Source organism: Pongo pygmaeus, chromosome 1 (genome assembly GCF_028885625.2).
Source record: "Pongo pygmaeus isolate AG05252 chromosome 1, NHGRI_mPonPyg2-v2.0_pri, whole genome shotgun sequence".
Classification (NCBI taxonomy): Eukaryota; Metazoa; Chordata; class Mammalia; order Primates; family Hominidae; genus Pongo; species Pongo pygmaeus.
This window is the reverse complement of record NC_072373.2, coordinates 202,147,294-202,166,552: the sequence shown is the minus strand read 5'-3', so window position 1 is coordinate 202,166,552 and position 19,259 is coordinate 202,147,294. Positions and strand designations below refer to the sequence as shown.

At 45.4% G+C, this 19,259-nt stretch overlaps 1 protein-coding gene and 1 non-coding gene across 10 annotated transcripts in view; both read left to right on the top strand.

The window, feature by feature from the left end:
- The window catches only part of GMEB1 (glucocorticoid modulatory element binding protein 1), a 46,814-nt gene that overhangs the window by 3,238 nt on the left and 24,317 nt on the right, over positions 1–19,259 (top strand). For 3 of the 9 annotated variants that reach the window (XM_063667081.1, XM_054497973.2, XM_063667078.1), the window contains exons 2-3: positions 11,685–11,842; positions 18,196–18,308. In XM_063667081.1, coding sequence (XP_063523151.1) covers positions 11,715–11,842; positions 18,196–18,308 — 241 coding nt within the window. In that variant the 5' untranslated portion in view covers positions 11,685–11,714. Of the gene's footprint in view, positions 1–4,374; positions 4,459–10,704; positions 11,496–11,684; positions 11,843–18,195; positions 18,309–19,259 lie in introns of those variants that run through there. The other 6 variants (XM_063667096.1, XM_054498008.2, XM_063667074.1 and 3 more) reach the window with 5 other exon arrangements.
- On the top strand, positions 17,788–17,916 carry LOC129023864 (small Cajal body-specific RNA 24). Its single transcript, XR_008496960.1, has one exon. It is a non-coding gene; the product is annotated as a small Cajal body-specific RNA 24 (non-coding RNA).

The window sequence follows — 19,259 nt, the reverse complement described above, 5'->3', positions numbered from 1 at the left end:
AAATGACAAAAATTAGCCGGGCGTGGTGGAGCTAGTTGCCTGTGGTCGCAGCTACTCCGGAGGCTGAAGTGGGAGGATCGCTTGAGCTCCGGAAGTCGAGGTTGCAGTGAGCCGAGAGCGCGCCACTGCTCTCCGACCTGGGTGACAGAGGGAGACGATGTCTCACCAAAAAAAAAATAAATAAAATAAAAAATAAATAAAAAATAAAAAAAACGACTACACAGTCTCCAAAAATTATAATAGAGTGTGGAATAAATAAATATTTTGGGCTGGGCGCGGTGGCTTACGCCTGTAATTCCAGCACTTTGGGAGGTGGAGGCGGGCGGATTACCTGAGGTCAGGAGTTTGAGACCCACCTGGCCAACATGGTGAAACCCTGTCTCTACTAAAAAATACAAAAATTAACTGGGCGTGGTGGCAGATGCCTGTAATCCCAGCTCCTTGGGAGGCAGGAGAATCGCTTGAACCTGGGAGGCGGAAGTTGCAGTGAGCCGAGACTGTGCCATTGCACTCCAGCCTGGGCAACAAGAGAGAAACTCCGTCTCAAAAAAAATTAAATAAATATTTTGGGGTTAGAAAATTTCAGAAAATCTCGTACTCATTTTTACTTTTTTTTTTTTTTTTTTTTTGAGGAGTCTCACTCTGTTGCCCAGGCTGGAGTGCAATGGCGCAATCTTGGCTCACTGCAAGCTCTGCCTCCTGGGTTCACGCCATTCTCCTGCCTCAGCCTCCCTAGTAGCTGGGACTACTCGCCCGCCACCATGCCCAGCTAATTTTTTTTTTTGTATTTTTTGTAGAGATGGGGTTTCACGGTGTTAGCCAGGATGATCTCGATCTCCTGACCTCGTGATCCACCCGCCTCGGCCTCCCAAAGTGCTGGGATTACAGGCTTGAGCCACCATGCCCGGCCTACTTTTTTAAGTCCCCAGAAAGTGCCAATATTATTATTATTTTTTGTTATTATACTTTAAGTTCTAGGGTACATGTGCACAACGTGCAGGTTTGTTACATATGTATACATGTGCCATGTTGGTGTGCTGCACCCATTAACTCGTCATTTATATTGGGTATATCTCCTAATGCTATCCCTCCCCACTCCGGCCTGGGTGACAGATATTGTTACTTTTTTTTTTTTTTTTTTTTTGACGGAATCTTGCTCTGTCGCCAGGCTGGAGTGCAGTGGCACAATCTCAGCTCACTGCAACCTCCTCCTCCTGGGTTCAAGTGATTCTCCTGCCTCAGCTTCCTGAGGACTGGGACTACAGGCGCATGCCACCATGCCCAGATAATTTTTATTTTTTTATTTTTTTTGAGTTTTGCTCTTGTTGCCCAGGCTCGAGTGCAGTGGCTGGATCTCAGCTCAGCGCAACCTCTGCCTCCCGGGTTCAAGTGATTCTCCTGCCTCAGCTTCCCGAGTAGATAGGATTACAAGCATGTGCCACTACGCCCAGCTAATTTTGTATTTTTAGTAGAGAAGTGGTTTTTCCATGTTGGCCAGCTGGTCTTGAACTCCTGACCTCAGGTGATCCGCCCGCCTCGGCCTCCCGAAGTGCTGGGATTACAAGTGTGAGCCACTGCGCCCAGCCAGTATTACTCCTTTTTCATTACTAGTTCCAGTGTCCTTCCCTGCAATCATGTGACACTTGTCCATTTTTTGTTTGTTTGTTTTTTTGAGATGGAGTTTCCAGGCTGGAGTGCAGTGGCTGTGGCGCGTTCTTGTCTCACTGTAACCTCCGCCTCCTGGGTTCAAGCAATTCTCCTGCCTCAGCCTCCTGAGTAGCTGGGATTACAGGCGCCCGCAGCCACGCCTGGCTAATTTTTGTATTTTTAGTAGAGACGGGGTTTCACCATGTTGGCCAGGCTGGTCTCGAACCCCTGACCTTGTGATCCGCCCTCCTTGGTCTCCCAAAGTGCTGGGATTACAGGCGTGAGCCACTGCGCACAGCCTGACACTTGTCCTTATTCAAACATAGCATCTTGCCACATTTTAGACATTGGATTTTCAGGACACAGAAAAATGAATTTAGAATGGGTTGGAAATCATTTGTTTAGTTTTCTGGTAACTATATGAGCAGTGGTGTGCTTAGTTTCAAAGTGTCGTTTTTGTCTTTGAAAATAACTACAGGCTGGGCACAGTGGCTCAGGTCTTCAATCTCAGCACTTTGGGAGGCCGAGGTGACAGGATTGCTTGAGCCCAGGAGTTTGACACCAGGCTAGGCAACATAGCAAGACCATATGTCTACAAAGAAGTAAAGAAATTAGGCCGGACGTAGTGTCTCACGCCTGTCCCAGCACTTTGGGAGGCCGAGGTGGGTGGATCATGAGGTCAGGAGTTCAAGACCAGCCTGGCCAACATGATGAAACCGTGTCTCTACTAAAAATACAAAAAATTAGCCAGGCGTGGTGGCGGGCACCTGTAATCCCAGCTACTCGGGAGGCTGAGGCTGAGACAGAGAATTGCTTGAACCAGGGAGGTGGAGGTTGCAGTGAGCCAAGACCCAGCCATTGCACTCCAGCCTGGGTGACAGAGCGAGACTCCGTCTGGAAAAAAAAAAAGTTAATGAAAAAAAAGGAAAACAGAAATTAGCAGGGTTGGTGGTTGGTACCTATAGTGCCAGCTGCTCCAGAGGCTGAGGTGAGAGGATCACTTGAGGCCCCGAGGTTGGGGCTGCAGTAAGCCAAAAACACTCTACTCCACACTGGTCTGGGTGACAGAGGGTGACTCTGTCTCAAAAAACAAAACGAAAGAAAACAAAAACCCAAAAAACTGCAGAACAGTTACTTTGATTTATTTATTTATTTATTTTTTTGAGACGGAGTCTCCCTCTGTTCCCCAGGCTGGAGTACAAAGGCACAATCTCGGCTCACCTGCAACCTCCGCCTCCTGGGCTCAAGTGATTCTCCTACCTCAGCCTCCCAAGTAGCTGAGATTACAGACATGGGCCACCATGCCCGGCTAATTTTGTATTTTTAGTAGAGACAGGGTTTCTCCATGTTTGTCAGGCTGGTCTCTAACTCCCGACCTCAGGTGATCTGACTGCCTGGTCCTCCCAAAGTGCTGGGATTACAGGCGTGGGCCATCGTGCCCGGCCAGAATAGTTAATTCTTTTTTTTTTTTTTTTTTTGAGACGGAGTCTTGCTCTGTTGTCCAGGCTGGAGTGCAGTGGTGCAATCTCAGCTCACTGCAAGCTCCGCCGCCCAGGTTCACACCATTCTCCTGCCTCAGCCTCCCGAGTAGCTGGGACTACAGGCGCCCGCCACCACGCTCAGCTAATTTTTTGTATTTTTAGTAGAGACAGGGTTATCTCCATGTTAGCCAGGATGGTCTCGATCTCCTGACCTCGTGACCCACCCGCCTCGGCCTCCCAAAGTGCTGGAATTACAGGCGTGAGCCACCGCGCTCCTGGCCCCAGAATAGTTAATTCTTAAGCATTTCATGTAAATTTGACATATTTCCTTTACATGTGTTCACGTAGAATTCCAGAGAGAGGCCGGCTGGGGTGGCTCACTCCTGTAATCCCAGCACCGTGGGAGACAGGCGCAGGCAGATCACTTGAGACCAGGAGTTCTGACACCAGCCTGGCCAGCGTGGTGAAACCCCGTCCCTACTAAAAATAAAAAAAGCCGAGCATGGTGGTATGCACATGTCATCCCAGCTGCTACTCGGAGGGCTGAGGCACAACAATCGCTTGAACCCAGGAGGCAGAAGTTGCAGTGAGCGGAGATCATACCACTGCACTCCAGCCTGGGCAACAGAGTGAGACTCTGTCTCAAAAATAAATAAATAAAATAAAATAAAAGCAAGTTTAAATTAAAAAAAGAAAAAAGAATTCCAGAGAGAGTTGTATGATTTCACAGTGAATACTCCAAAGCCCCGAATGATCAACTCACTCATCTTGCCTCAGGAGTTTTTGTTGCTGTAAACAAGAGCTACTTTTCCATTTACATTCAGCTTAGAAATGACCTTGCATTTAGAGCTGGTTTCAGGTTACCTGCAAGGAATATGGTATTTAGGGTAATGAGTGATACTCAACCCAAACTTGCTTCTCTAAATAAGGTCAGAATTGCCATGTTGAATCAGACCCATGATTTAGAGTGACATTGAGAGATGTATTGTGGATGATTATAATTATCCTCTCTGATAAACTCTCAGAAGGCTAGAGAAGAAGCCAGAACATTCCTCTTGGGTACTAATGTATGGTGTGGGTAAAGAGTAAAATGTGAGTTGCTATTGAGGAAGATATTAAGAAGTTAGTCAACCACCTATTCAGAATGTTGTAGAAGGGATTTACTTTAGAGTAGAAAGTTGAAATTAGAAGCATCCTTCTAAATCTGCTTCTTTAACGATTAACTAACCCATTTTTTTTGCCTAAGGTATTATAGGTTGAGTATCCCTAATCTGAAAATCTGAAACCCCAGATCTCCAAAATCTGAAAATTTTTGAGCCAACATGATGGCGTAAGTGAAAAAATCCCACGGATTAGTAGTTAACGCAGGCTCTGTTTCATTCACAAAATTATTAAAAATATTGTATAAAATTGGCCAGGCGCGGTGGCTCACGCCTGTAATCCCAGCACTTTGGGAGGCCGAGGTGGGTGGATCACGAGGCCAGGAGATCGAGACCATCCTGACTAACACGGTGAAACCCTGTCTCTACTAAAAATACAAAAAATTAGGCAGGCATGGTGGCGGGCGCCTGCAGTCTCAGCTACTTGGGAGGCTGAGGCAGGAGAATGGCGTGAACCCGGAGGCGGAGCTTTCAGTGAGCCGAGATCAGGAGACTGCACTCCAGCCTGGGCAACAGAGCAAGACTCCATCTCAAAAAAAAAATATATAAATATAAATATAAATAAATACAAATAAAGATATTGTATGAAATTGCCATCAAGCGACCGGGCGCCGTGGCTCACGCCTGTAATCTCAGCACTTTGGGAGGCTGAGGTGGGTGGAGTTCAAGACCAGCTTGGCCAAGATGGTGAAACCCTGACTCTACTAAAAATACAAAAAAATTAGCTAGATATGGTGGCGGGCACCTGTAATCTCAGCTACTCTGGAGGCTGAGGCAGGAGAATCACTTGAACCTGGGAGGCGGAGGTTGCAGTGAGCCGAAATTGCACCACTGTACTCCAGGCTGGGTGAAAAATCGAGACTTTGTCTCAAAAATAAAAAAGAATTGCCATCAGGCTATGTGTGTAAGATGTATGTGAAACATAATCGAATTTTGAATTTTGTGTTTAGACTTGTGTCCCATCCCCCAGATATCACATTATGTATATGTAAATATGCCAAAATTAAAAAAAAAAAGTCTGAAATTTGAGGCACTCCTGATGTCAAGCATTTCAAATAAGGGATGCATAATCTGTAATTTTTTTTTTTTTTTTTTTTTTTTGGAGATGGAGTATTGCTCTGTCGCCCAGGTTGGAGTGCAGTGGCACGATCTCGGCTGGGACTACAGGCGCCCATCACCATGTCCGGCTAATTTTTTGTATTTGTAGCAGAGACAGGGTTTCCTCGTGTTAGCCAGGATGGTCTCAATCTCCTGACTTTGTGATCCACCTGCCTTGGCCTCCCAAAGTGCTGGGATTACAGGCGTGAGCCACCATGCCCAGTCCATAATCTGTAATTTTTGAAAATTTAAAGCACATTTTCGGAATAATGAATTCCATAAGTTTGCTACTTGTCAAAGTATTACATGTTTTAAATTAAATATGTTATAGCACAGTGCTTGACAATGAGTGCTAGCTCAATAAAGGTTAGCTGATTCTTTTAATTCCGCCTACATTTTTATGGTTCAAATTTTGAAGATATTTATGGGTTCAATTATTCTAGGATTAGATGGCATTTGTATGCTTCATCACATTCCTTTTTGGACTTTTCTAGACTCGAGGGTCTTAATTGTTTTGGTTCTACTGTTGGTAGCCAGCTGAACCAGTTCATTGATTTTTATTTTCTCTTATTTTATTTTATTTTGGTTTTAAGGAGTAGAGAGTTTAATAGGCAAGAAAGAAGGGAGAAGAGGCCGGGCATGGTGGCTCACGCTTGTAATCCCAGCACTTTGGGAGGCCAAGGTGGGCGGATCACCTGAGGTCAGGAGTTTGAGACCAGCCTGGCCAACACGGTGAACTCCTGTCTCTACTAAAAATACAAAAATTAGCTGAGTGTGGTGGCAGGTCCCTGTAATCCCAGCTACTCGGGAGGCTGAGGCAGGAGAATTGCTTGAACTCGGGAGGCAGAGGTTGCAGTGAACCTAGATCACACCACACCAGTGCACTCCAGCCTGGGGTATAAGAGTGAGACTTCATCTCAAAAAAAAAAAAAAGAAATAAAGAAGGGAGAAGAAAGGAAGAAGCTCCCCTGTACAGAGACAGAGGGAAGGGGGCTCCAAAGCCAAGAGAGGAGACCCTTGATTTTCTTTTCTAGTGTTTTTGTTTGTTTGTTTTTGAGACGGAGTCTCGCTCTGTCGCCCAGGCTGGAGTGCAGTGGCGCGATCTTGGCTCACTGCAAGCTCCGCCTCTGGGGTTCGCCATTCTCCTGCCTCAGCCTCCCGAGTAGCTTGGACTACAGGGGCCCACCACCACACCCAGCTAATTTTTTGTATTTTTAGTAGAGATGGGGTTTTACCATGTTAGCCAGGATGGTCTTGATCTCCTGACCTCATGATCCGCCCGCCTTGGCCTCCCAAAGTGCTGGGATTACAGGCGTGAGCCACCGCGTCTGGCTCTTTTCTAGTTTTATATAATTTTATTTTGAAACAGACTCTCGCTCTGTCACCTAAGCTGGAGTGCAGTGACACGATCTTGGCTCACTGCAACCTCTGCCTCCCGAGTGGCTGGAACTACAGGTTCACGTTACCAGACCCGGTTAATTTTTGTACTTTTAGTAGAGACGGAGTCTCACCATGTTGCCCAGGCTGGTCTTGAACTCCTGAGCTTAGGCAATCCGCCCATCTCAGCCTCCCAAAGTGCTAGGCATCAGCCACGGTGCCTGGCCCTTTTCTGGTTTTTTGTTTGTTTGTTTGTTTTGTTTTGTTTTGTTTTTTGAGACGGAGTCTCGCTCTGTCACCAGGCTGGAGCGCAGTGCCGCGATCTTGGCCCACTGCAACCTCTGCCTCCCGGGTTCAAGCAATTCTCCTGCCTCAGCCTCCGGCTAATTACGCCCGGCTAATTTTTGTATTTTTAGCAGAGACGGTTTCACCATGTTGGCCAGGATGGTCTCGATCTCTTGATCTCGTGATCCGCCCGTCTCGACCTTCCAAAGTGCTGGGATCACAGGCATGAGCCACCACACCTGACCTTTTTTTTTTTTTTGAGATGGAGTTTCGCTTTCTTGCCCAGGCTGGAGTGCAGTGGCACCATCTTGGCTCACTGCAACCTCCGCCTCCTGGGTTCAATGAATTCTCCTCCCTCAGCCTCCTGAGTAGATGGGATTACAGGCGCCCACCACCACACTTTGCTAATACTTATATTTTTAGTAGAGATGGGGTTTCACCCTGTTGGCCAAGGTGGTCTCGAACTCCTGACCTCAAGTGATCCACCGGTCTTGGCCTCCCAAAGTTCTGGGATTACAGGTGTGAGCCACTGTGCCTGGCCCCTTTCTAGTTTTAAAGCTTCAAGTTGCAGGAGTTCATATTCTGTACTGTAATATCTTGCAGTTAACTTTTTCCCCGCATATCCGATAGTGTCATGTATCTCTTTTCCTTCTGTAGTTTCTTAAGAGCAGGTATTGTTGCTCCTCATATCTAAGGAATCTAACTCTAGCTGATGTGAGGTAGAGACTCAATATAATATTTGTTGAACTGGCCATAATGATGAGCCATAAGCTGTATAGTTTAGCCTAGCTGCCTAAGCAAATTTATATCCCACCCAGATAGGAAGGCAGAAAGTTCTAGAAGTGGCCAGGCATGATAGCTCACACTTTTTTTTTTTTTTTGAGTGGCAGTTTCACTCTTGTTGTCCGGGCTGGAGTCCAATGGCACGATCTCGGTTCACCCACCACAACCTCTGCCTCCCGGGTTCAAGCAATTCTCCTGCCTGAGTCTCCCAAGTAGCTGGGATTATAGGCATGCGCCACCACGCCTGGCTAATTGTTTTGTATTTTTAGTAGAGATGGGGTTTCTCCATGTTGGTCAGGCTGGTCACCAACTCCCGATCTCAGGTGATCCACCTGCCTCGGCCTCCCAAAGTGCAGGGATTACAGGCGTGAGCCACCCCGCCTGGCCAAATGGCTCACACTTGTAATCACAACACGTTGGGAGGCCAAGGCCAGATGATCACTTGAAGCCAGGAGTTCAAGACCAGCCTGGGCAACATAGTGAGATCCTGTCTCTATCTTTAAATAAATAAATATAAAAATAAAAAAGAAAATTCTAGAAGTCTTTTAGAGTAAGGTGAGTCACTAATTGGACAAAAATATATTGCATATCTGCTGTGTGCTCAGATTTGTTTACAAAGGTTTAGATAAGCAGTTTTGTAGATAAAATGTAAGTCTGATATTTGAAAACCATTTATTACACTCCTGTCCTGAGCACTGTGGTAGCCTTGGGGGAATTGCTGAATAAGAAAAGCAATCCTGGCCAGGCGCAGTGGCTCATACCTATAATCCTAGCACTTTGGGAGGCTGAGGTGGGCAGATCACGAGGTCAAGAGATCAAGACCATCCTGGACAATATGGTGAAACCCCGTCTGTACTAAAAATACAAAAATTAGCTGGGTGTGGTGGTGTGCGCCTATATTTCCAGCTATTCAGGAGGCTGAGGCAGGAGAATCACTTGAACCCAGGAGAGGGAGGTGGTAGTGAGCTGAGATCATGCCACTCCACTCCAGTCTGGGGAACACAGCAAGACTCCATCTTTAAAAAAAAAAAAAAAGAAAAGCAATCCTTGGAATCCTTGGGCAGGCATGGTGGCTCATCCCAGCACTTTGGGAGGCCGAGGCGGGCTTATCACCTGAGGTTAGGAGTTCAAGACAAACCTGACCAACATGGAGTAACCCCGTCTCTACTAAAAATATAAAAATTAGCCGGACATGGTGGTGCATGCCTGTAATCCCAGCTACTCTGGAGGCTGAGGCAGGAGAATCACTTGAACCCGGAAGGCGGAGGTTATAGTGAGCCGAGATTGTACCATTGTACTCCAGCCTGGGCAACAAGAACGAAACTCTGTCTAAAAAAAACAAAACAAAACACAATCCTTGCTTTCCCGGGATGTACAGACTGAGGAGGAAAAGCCAACAAAGTGAGATGATGGTTGTGACGGGGGTACTGCAGGTGCTGAGAGATCAAGAACACAAACTCAAACCTAGTGAAGGAATTCACAGAAGGCCTCCCCAAGGAAGTGATGTTTCAAGTAAATCACAAAATGGTTAGCAGGGACTAGCCAAAAAGGAAGGGAAAGAGAATTGCTTGAACCTGGGAGGCAGAGGTTGCAGTGAGCCAAGATCATGCCATAGAACTCCAGTCTGGGCAACGGAGCGAGATCGCGTCTCAAAAAAAAAGAAAATAGTTTAGCAGTGGCTTTGTGGAGAAGTGAGCTTTGAACTGGACTTTGAAGGGAGAAGATGAGGGAGAAAGGCATTAAAGGCATTTCAGGCTTAAGGAATAAAAGGCAAAGAAATATAAAGGTACATTATGCTATGCTCAGAGTACATTAGGTGGCTGGTATGGTATTAGGACTTAAGATTCTTGGGGTATGATAGTTGCTTAGAAGACCAGATGAGTATTTTGGGGCCATTGAGGGAAATTCAGAGTGCCATGCTTAAGTATGTGTGTTATAGGCAAACAAGTGCTGTGGGAGAGGTGAGATGTGGATTAGATCTTCTGACTACACTTTTTTTTTTGAGACAGAGTTTCGCTCTTGTTGCCCAGGCTGGAGTGCAATGGCATGATCTCGGCTCACCGCAATCTCCACCTCCTGGGTTCAAGCGATTCTCCTGCCTCAGCCTCTCAAGTAGCTAGGATTACAGGCATGTACCACCACGCCAGGCTAATTTTTTGTATTTTTAGTAGAGACAGGGTTTCTCCAGGTTGGTCAGGCTGGTCTCGAACTCCCAACCTCAGGTGATCCACCCACCTAGGCCTCCAAAAGTGCTGGGATTACAGGTGTGAGCCACCACACACGGCCCTGACTACACGTTTTGTATTCAAACTTGCATCCATTGTGTGCCTACTCTGTTCAGGCACAGTCGTAGTCATCTTTACATATTCACATATTAAAATAAATACAGTGCTCTTACCTATACACTCTTAAGTGACTCTCCCTTTTCAACCGTGAAGTCTAATACCTGCAGAATATCTTGGGGTCCTCTGAGTTTTCATTAAGATTGGGACAATTCTTGGAGTAACTTTAGAGTCGAGGAGCACATGGTGCTGGACATTGGTTTCCTCACTAACTCTGCAAGGGAGATACTGGGCAAGATTATCTCTCCATTCAGTCTGAGGCAAAGAGGTATTAAGAAGTCCAGGCGTGGTGGCTCACACCTGGAATCCAGCGCTTTGGGAGGCGGAGACGGGTGGATCATTTGAGGTCAGGAGTTCGAGACCAGCCTGGCCAACACGGTGAAACCCCGTCTGTACTAAAAATACAAAAATTAGCTGAGTGGTAGTGGCGCACACCTGTAATCCAAGCTACTTGGGGAGGGTGAGGCAGGAGAATCGCTTGAGCTTGGGAGGCAGATGTTGCAGTGAGCCGAGATCATGCCACAGCACTCCAGTCTGGGCGACAGAGTGAGACCCTGTCTCAAAAAAAAAAAGAGCCTTAGAGGTCATACAAGTGAATTCAGCATTTATTAAGCAACTACATGATAAAAGTCATCTTCCCCTTCCCATGCAGCTCAGTTCAGTCTCTCTCCACACATACTAAGTATTTTAAAGGACGGAGAACTTGAGGCAAAATGGCTGTTTGCACAGAAAGTAGATGTGATTCCTACTTTCCAAGAGCTTCCTGTTTGGTGTGGAACTGGTAATGTGCTACAAACCAGCTCTCTAGAAAAACAAAATACTCTGATTTGTAGTGCTTGTCAATTTCGGGTCTGTTTACGCCCAGCATCTCTGATTTCAAGCTGTCAACTTAGTGTCACTAAACTCAAGGTTGGAAGAGATATGTATGCACAGTGGGTTCTCAGGAGCTGTTAGAGCTTGCTGCAGAACACCATGGGATGAGTCACACGTACTAAGAAAACCTATACTAGCAAGTGACTGTTGAGGCGTTTCTGGAAGGATCAGAGCCTGTGATAGCCCATCTCACAGTTCCCATCCTTTTTAGAGGCCCATGATCTCTAGGGTGCTCTAGGCATTATCTTGGCAGTCCTTTCATATGGTTGACTTCTTTTCTTTTTCTTTTTTTTTTTTTTTTTGAGATGGAATTTCACCCTTGTTGCCCAGGCTGGAGTGCAATGGCATGATCTCGGCTCACCACAACCTCCACCTCCTGGCTTCAAGCGATTCTCCTTCCTCAGCCTCCTGAGTAGAGGGGATTACAGATACGCGCCACCACGTACCCGGTTAATTTTGTATTTTAGTAGAGACGGGTTTCTCCATGTTGGTCAGGCTGGTCTCGAACTCCCAACCTCAGGCAATCTGCCTGCCTTGGCCTCCCAAAGTGCTGGGATTCCAGTTGTGAGCCACCATGCCCGGCCTGTTGACATCTTTTCAAACCAGATTAAGTTATTGGTGCTTCTTGTTCCCGACAGCCGTCCCAGCTATCTGACTTCATGTGAAAGATGGCTAATGCAGAAGTGAGTGTCCCAGTGGGGGATGTGGTTGTGGTACCCACTGAAGGAAATGAAGGGGAGAATCCTGAAGACACTAAAACCCAAGTGATTTTGCAGTTACAGCCTGTGCAACAAGGGTAAGTGGCTAGAGATTTGGGTATTCTGAAGTATTTTGGGAAGTTTCAAGGGTGGGGAAATTATAACTTTATGGTTGCTTAGCACAATGGAACATTTAACATCAATCAGAGCTGGCTCAGTTTTCATCGGTATAATATACTGTATTGCGTGCTGTATTTGTCGTTTTAATACTTATTACCAACAGTTACTTGTTTCCTTGTATCTGCTTCTCTTCTCCACCTTGAGCTCCTTGAGGGTAAGTTGCATGGCTCCCTCATCTTATTTTATTATTATTTTTGTTGAGACAGAGTCTTACTCTGTCACCCAGGCTGGAATGCAGTGGTGCGATCATAGCTCACTGCAACCTCGAATTCCTGGGCTCAAAAGATCCTCCCGCTTTAGCCTCCTGAATAGCTGGGAATATAGGCACATGCCACTGCACCTGGCTGATTTTTCTTTTGTTCTTTTTTCTTTTTTTCTTTTCATAACATATTTTATTTATCCCAATATACCCAGCACATTATCATTTCATCACATACTCAATTTAAAAATTCCAGGCCTGGCCGGGCGCAGTGGCTCATGCCTGTAATCCCAGCACTTTGGGAGGCCGAGGCGCATGGATCATGAGGTCAGGAGATCAAGACCATCCTGGCTAACATGGTGAAACCCCGTCTCTACTAAAAATACAAAAAATTAGCTGGGCGTGGTGGCAGGCGCCTGTAGTCCCAGCTACTTGGGAGGCTGAGGCAGGAGAACGGCGTGAACTTGGGAGGCAGAGCTTGCAGTGAGCCGAGATCGCACCACTGCACTCCAGCCTGGGCGACAGAGCAAGACTCTGTCTCAAAAAAAAAAAAAAAAAAAAAAATCCCAGGCCTACATGGATGGAGCTGGAAGCCATCATCCTCACCAAACCAACACAGGAACAGAAAACCAAACACTGCGTGTTCTCACTCATAAATGGGAGTTAAACAATGAGAACACATGGACACAGGGAGGGGAACAACACACATTGGGGCCTGTTGAGGGGTGAGGGGGTGAGGAGAGGGAACCTAGAGGACGAGTCAGTAGGTGCAGCAAACCACCATGGCACACGTATACCCATGTAACAAATCTGCACGTTCTGCACATGTATCCTAGAACTTTAAATAAATAAATAAATAAAAATTCCAGTTCAAATCCCACTCTTACATAGTTATGATTCTTCAGCATAACCATGAAAGCATGATTTACTTCAGAGTTCAAATGTTGACTTTTTTATTTTTTGTAGAGATAGGGGTCTTGCTTTGTTGCTCAGTTTATCTGCACTATTTACAGAGGCTCCTTATGTGTTTACCAAAAGACGGTGTAGCTAGAGTCGGAGGATATCAGGCAAGGCAACGACCATGAATTCTCTGAACCCCCGTGGAGGGGAAATTATCAAGCTGAGTCTAGCACCTACTACAATACAATGTATTATGAAGGTGCTGGAAAAAGATAAGATTTAAAAAGGAGTTCTTTTTTTTTTTTTTTTTTTTTTTAGTTGAGATGGAGTCTCACTGTATCGCCCAGACTAGAGTGTAGTGGTGGAATCTCAGCTCACTGCAAGCTCCGCCTCCCAGGTTTAAGTGATTCTCCTGCCTCAGACTCCCAAGCAGCTGGGACTACAGGCTCCTGGAACCGTGCCTGGCCAGTTTTTGTATTTTTAGAAGAGATGGGGTTTAGCTGAGATCATGCCACTGCACTCCAGCAGTAGGTGACAGAGCGAGACTCTGTCTCAAAAAAGAAAGAATACAATAATGTAGACTTACCTTTCAAGCTCTAGTAAACATAATGATGATTTGTAGGGAATGTCAGTATCTTATGATGCCTTAACGTTTTGAACATATTTTATGACTTTTGACTATGGCCATAGCAGATATAGAGAATTAAACTCAATCCATCACTATCCTGAGTTACTTTAGATAATTTTTCCCTGATAAAAATCTTGTTTACGGCCAGTCATAGTGGCTCACACCTGTAATCCCAGTACTTTACGAGGCTGAGGTGGGCGGATCACGAGGTCAGGAGTTCGAGACCAGCATGACCAACATGGTGAAACCCCGTCTCTACTAAAAAATACAAAAATTAGCTGGGCGTGGTGGCGCATGTCTGTAATCCCAGCTACTCAGGAGGCTGAGGCAGGATAATCACTTGAACCCGGGAGGCGGAAGTTGCAGTGAGCCAAGATTGTGCCATTGCACACCAGCTTAGGCGACAGAGAGAGACTCCGTCTCAAAACAAACAAACAAAAAAAAGAAATCTTGTTTACTTGTAAAAATATAGACTACCTCCTACTTGCCACCATTAAGTGCAATTTGCTGGTTGTTGAAATTATTTGGCTGGGTGCAGTGGCTCATGCCTGTAATCCTAGCACTTTAGGAGGCCAAGATGGGAGGATCACTTGAGCCCAGGAGTTCAAAACCAGCCAGGGCAACATGGCGAGACCCTGTCTCTACAAAAGATTTAAAAATTAGCTAGGCTTGGTGGCTCACACCTGTAGTTCCAGCTACTCAGGAGGCTGAGCTGGGATGATCACTTGAGCCTGGGAGATTGAGGCTGCAGTGAGCTGTGATCATGCCACTGCACTCTAACCTGGGCAACAGAGTAACACCGTGTGTCAAAAAAACAAAAAAAGAAAAACAAAAAGCCGGGTATGGTAGCTCACACCTGTAATCCCTACACTTTGGGAGGCCAAGGCGGGCAGATCAGGAGTTCGAGACCAGCCTGGCCAACATGGTGAAACCCTGTCTCTACTAAAAATACAAAAATTAGCCGGGTGTGGTGGCACGCGCCTGTAATCCCAGCTGCTTGGGAGGCTAAGGGAGGAGAATTGCTTGAATCTGGGAGATGGAGGTTGCAGTGAGCCGAGATTGCACTACTGCACTCCAGCCTGGGTGACAGAGTGAGATTCTGTCTCAAAAAAAAAAAAAGGGACATTATTCATACATGAGAATGTATTCTTTTAAGAGATTTTTCACATAGTGGTCAACTTAGGATGAGTTTACCAATCTTATTTGAAGCAGTGGTTTCTCATGTTTATCACAATCCTCATTCCCTGAATAGCCATTTATTGGGTGCTTTGCCATGTTCCAGTCAGTCAACTACATGCTGGGCATACAAAATTGAATAAATGAATAAGCCATAATCTGTGCACTTGGGGACCTCTTAGCCTGTGCTCAAGGGGAGACAGACAGATAAACAAGCATACATTGTGATAGGTGTTATGACAAAACCCAACGTACAGCTGGGTCACAAAGGAGGAAGTAAGTGATTATACTGAAGGGATTGGGAAGGAAAGAGAAACATCCTAGAGGCTACTTATTAAAAGACAGATAGATTGGTGCAGTGGATCATGCTGGTAATCCCAGCATTTTGGGAGGCAGAGGCAGGAGGTCACTTGAGTCCAGGAGTTCAAGGCCAGCCTGAGCCACATAGGAAGACCCTGTCTCTATAAAAAAATACAAAAATTAGCCAGATATGGTGGCATATGCCTGTAGTCCCAGCTACTCAAGAGGCTGAGGTGAAGGATTGTTTGAGCCAGGGAGGTTAAGGCTGTAGTGAGCTATGATCTCACCACTGCATTCTAGCCTGGGCAACAGAATGAGACCCTATCACAAAAAAAAAAAAAAAAAAAAAAAAAAAGACAGTGGAGAATAATGTTCTGGGAAGTGGCAGAAGTAAGAGAAAGAAGGTATAAGAAGTATAAGAAGATGGCACTTTTGGGAACCACAAATAGTTTGGCAGTTGGCAGTACTGGGGCCTGGATTTTAAGGTGAGGTTTGGGAAGAGTTGAAACCAGGGGCCAGATCTTAAAGAACCTTAACTATCATACAAAGGATTTGGAGCTTTATTTTAACAATGAAGAGAGAGGGTGTTTGAGGGATTTTAAGGAGGGAATCACATGATTAATCTGGTGGGAATGTAGAAGATTAGTTAGATACAAGGATACTAGTTTAGAAATGATGAGGCCTGAATTAAGGCAGTAGCAGTGGAGATAGAGACAGGGAGGGAGGATGGATAGTGTTAAAGTGATGCATCTAGCAGGATTTGGTGACTGACTATGTGGAGTTGAGAAGGAGGAAATAAAACAAATCTGGTATGATTCCTAGATTTCTGTCTACAGTGTGCTGAGTGGTGCTATTAACAAGGATGGAGAGTATAGGAAGAAGAATAGTTTGAGGGTGGGTGGGAAAAGAGAACTTGATGGTTATTTTAGACATAATGAATTCGACAAAGTCCTGTGGGACTTCCAAATGTATTTATTTGGCTGGGCATGGTGGCTCATGCCTGTAATCCTAGCACTTTGGGAGGCGGAGGTGGGCAGATCACCTGAGGTCGGGAGTTCGAGACCAGCCTGACCAACATGGAGAAACCCCATCTCTACTAAAAATACAAAATTAGCCGGGCGTGGTGGCTCATGTCTGTAATCCCAGCTACTCGGGAGGCTGAGGCAGGAGAATCGCTTGAACCTGGGAGGCAGAGGTTGCAGTGAGCCAAGATCGCGCCATTGCACTCCAGCCTGGGCAATAACAGCGAAACTCCGTCTCAAGAAACAAACACACACAAATGTATTTATTCATTTAGCAGTTGGCTGTGTTTGAATGTGAAATTCAGAAGGGAGGTCTGTGCTAGAGGTGTCACTGTGGAGGTAGTCATTGATACAAAGGAGAATATTCAGGCAGTGCTTTCAAGTAACAAGATGCAATAATTAGCACATCAGGTTTATTACAGAAATTAAATAAAGGATGTTGATTGTTGATATATCAAGTTACGTTATCTGAGCCCGTAAATGTAGAGATATCTTGGAGAGATCTGCATTATATAACCTTCTCTAAGTGGTGCCTCTAGTCACTCCTAGTTACTTTGGATGTAGTTTCTCTCTTACTTTTCTTCCACTAGGCTTTGCTCATGTCAATAGTTTGGTTATGGTACCTTAAAAGATGCTAAAATGCTAAAAACAAACAAACAAACACCCCCCCCACCACCCACCACCCCCGGCAAAATACACCGTTTCCAGCAAGGGACATCAGCTTTTTAGTCAGTGTGGTTCTTCCTATCTCAAACTATCTGCTGGTACTACTTTTTAGTCTCTTCAGGGTAATTCCATAATATGAATTAGTTGTGTACTTGTAGCAATACTATGCCATGGGCATTTAAAGTTTTTTTTTTCCTTTTTTTTTTTTTTTTTTTTTTGAGACAGAGTCTTGCTCCATCGCCCAGGCTGGAGTACAGTGGTGCGATTTCAGCTCACTGCAACCTCTGCCTCCTGGGTTCAAGTGATTCTCCTGCCTCAGCCTCCTGAGTAGCTGGGATTACAGGTGTGCCACCATGCCTGACTAATTTTTGTATTTTTAGTAGAGACGGGCTTTCACCATGTTGGTTAGGCTGGTGTCGAACTCCAGACCTCGTGATCCGCCCGCTTTGTCCTTCCAAAGTGCTGGGATTACAGGCGTGAGCCACCTCACACAGCCTAATTTTTTTGTATTTTTAGTAGAGGTGGGGTTTCACCATGTTGGCCAGGCTGGTCTCGAACTCCTGACCTCAGGTGATCTGTCCACCTCAACCTCCCAAAGTACTGGAATTACAGGTGTGAGCCACCATGCCCGGCCCATTTAAAGTTATGAAAGGAGCTGGGCGCGGTGGCTCATGCCTGTCATACCAGCACTTTGGGAGGTCGAGGCAGGCGGATCACGAGGTCAGGAGATCGAGACCATCCTAGCTAACACAGTGAAACCCCGTCTCTACTAAAAATACAAAAAAAATTTATTGGGGCGTGGTGGCGGGCTCCTGTAGTCCCAGCTACTCGGGAGGCTGAGGCAGGAGAATGGCATGAGCCCGGGAGGCGGAGCTTGCAGTGAGCCGAGATCACACCACTGCACTTCAGCCTGGGCGACAGAGCAAGACTCCGTCTCAAAAAAAATAAATGAATAAAAAGTTATGAAAGGAGTGGACATTTATTTTTATTCAGTTTTTCCTCAAGGTGAAGGTAACTGTTTGTAAATGTCCTAGAGAAATATTGTAGCTTTCTGTTCACCCTTTGCAACTAAAAAGCATGGATCTTCCACTACTGAGATTTAAAAAATAAAGTTATAAAGGGAAAAGTCTGGTGTAATACAGTAGCAAGTGGTGGTATAAATAAATAAGTAGCAAAAATTACTTTCCTTTGAGGTGAGGAGAGTTGTGGATTCATTTTCATGGTAGAAGCTGCTAAGCAATCCTGGGAGTTTTGGAGTTTAAATATAATGGGAAACTAGTCAGAGTTATAAAATATATTTATTTTATTTCTTTTGAGATAGTTTGAAACAAATTTCTTAACCCCATGCTGTGAATATTAATTTTTTCATGATTTATGTAGTTTGTTTATCGATGGACACTTTTACAACAGGATTTATGAAGCTGGGTCGGAGAGCAACACAGCAGTTGTAGCAGTAGAAACTCACACGATACACAAAATTGAAGAAGGGATTGGTAAGGTTTTTTGTTTTTTTTTTTTTTTTTTGGTCATTCTAATACCTTTGACTTTAGCTTCCTTGGTTGAGTTTTCTTGCCATCTGTGCCTTATGTTTTCCTCCCATCCCTGTGTGCCCTACCAGTACTACAGCCCTCGATTTTGATGGTGGTACATCTTGAGACACCACTGACTAAGATGCTAGGGTCGTCAGTTGGTTGGTTAATGTCAGTTTGGAAGGGTAACTGAAAAGACTTTTTGTCGGTAAAAATCCCATATAGAAATTGGAGCTTCAAAGTTGATCTCTGTCATTAAATAAGTTGTTGATGATGACTGATGAGGTATTGTCTAGAAGGCAGTCAGTGGAAAGAAACTGAAATTTAACAAACCTTAGTTTAAATCCCAATTTCTCATCTCTAAGTGTGCCCTTGGGAAAGTCAGTTAGCCTTTCTGAGGCCCATATACTTACATTTAATACCTAGGAAACAATTAATTAATTAATCTAAAAAACACCTGGTCGAGTGCAGTGGCTCACGCCTGTAATCCCAACACTTTGGGAGGCTGAGGCAGGCGGATCACCTGAGGTCGGGAGTTCAAGACCAGCCTGGCCAACATGGCGAAACCCTGCCTCTACTAAAAGTATAAAAATTAGCTGGGTGTAGTGGTGCGCGCCTGTAATCCCAGTTGCTCAGGAGACTGAGGCAGGAGATCCTTTGAACCCGGGAGGCAGAGGTTGCGGTGAGCCAAGGTCGCACCACTGCACTCCAGCCTGGGCAACAAGAGCCAGACATCATCCTAAAAAAAACAAATAAATAAAACCACCTACACCAGGCGAGGTGACTCATGCCTGTAATCCCAGCACTTTGGGAGGCCAAGACAGGTGGATCACTTGAGGTCAGGGGTTCAAGACCAGCCTGGCCAAGATGGTGAAACCCCATCTCTACTAAAAATACAAAAATTAGCCGGGCGTG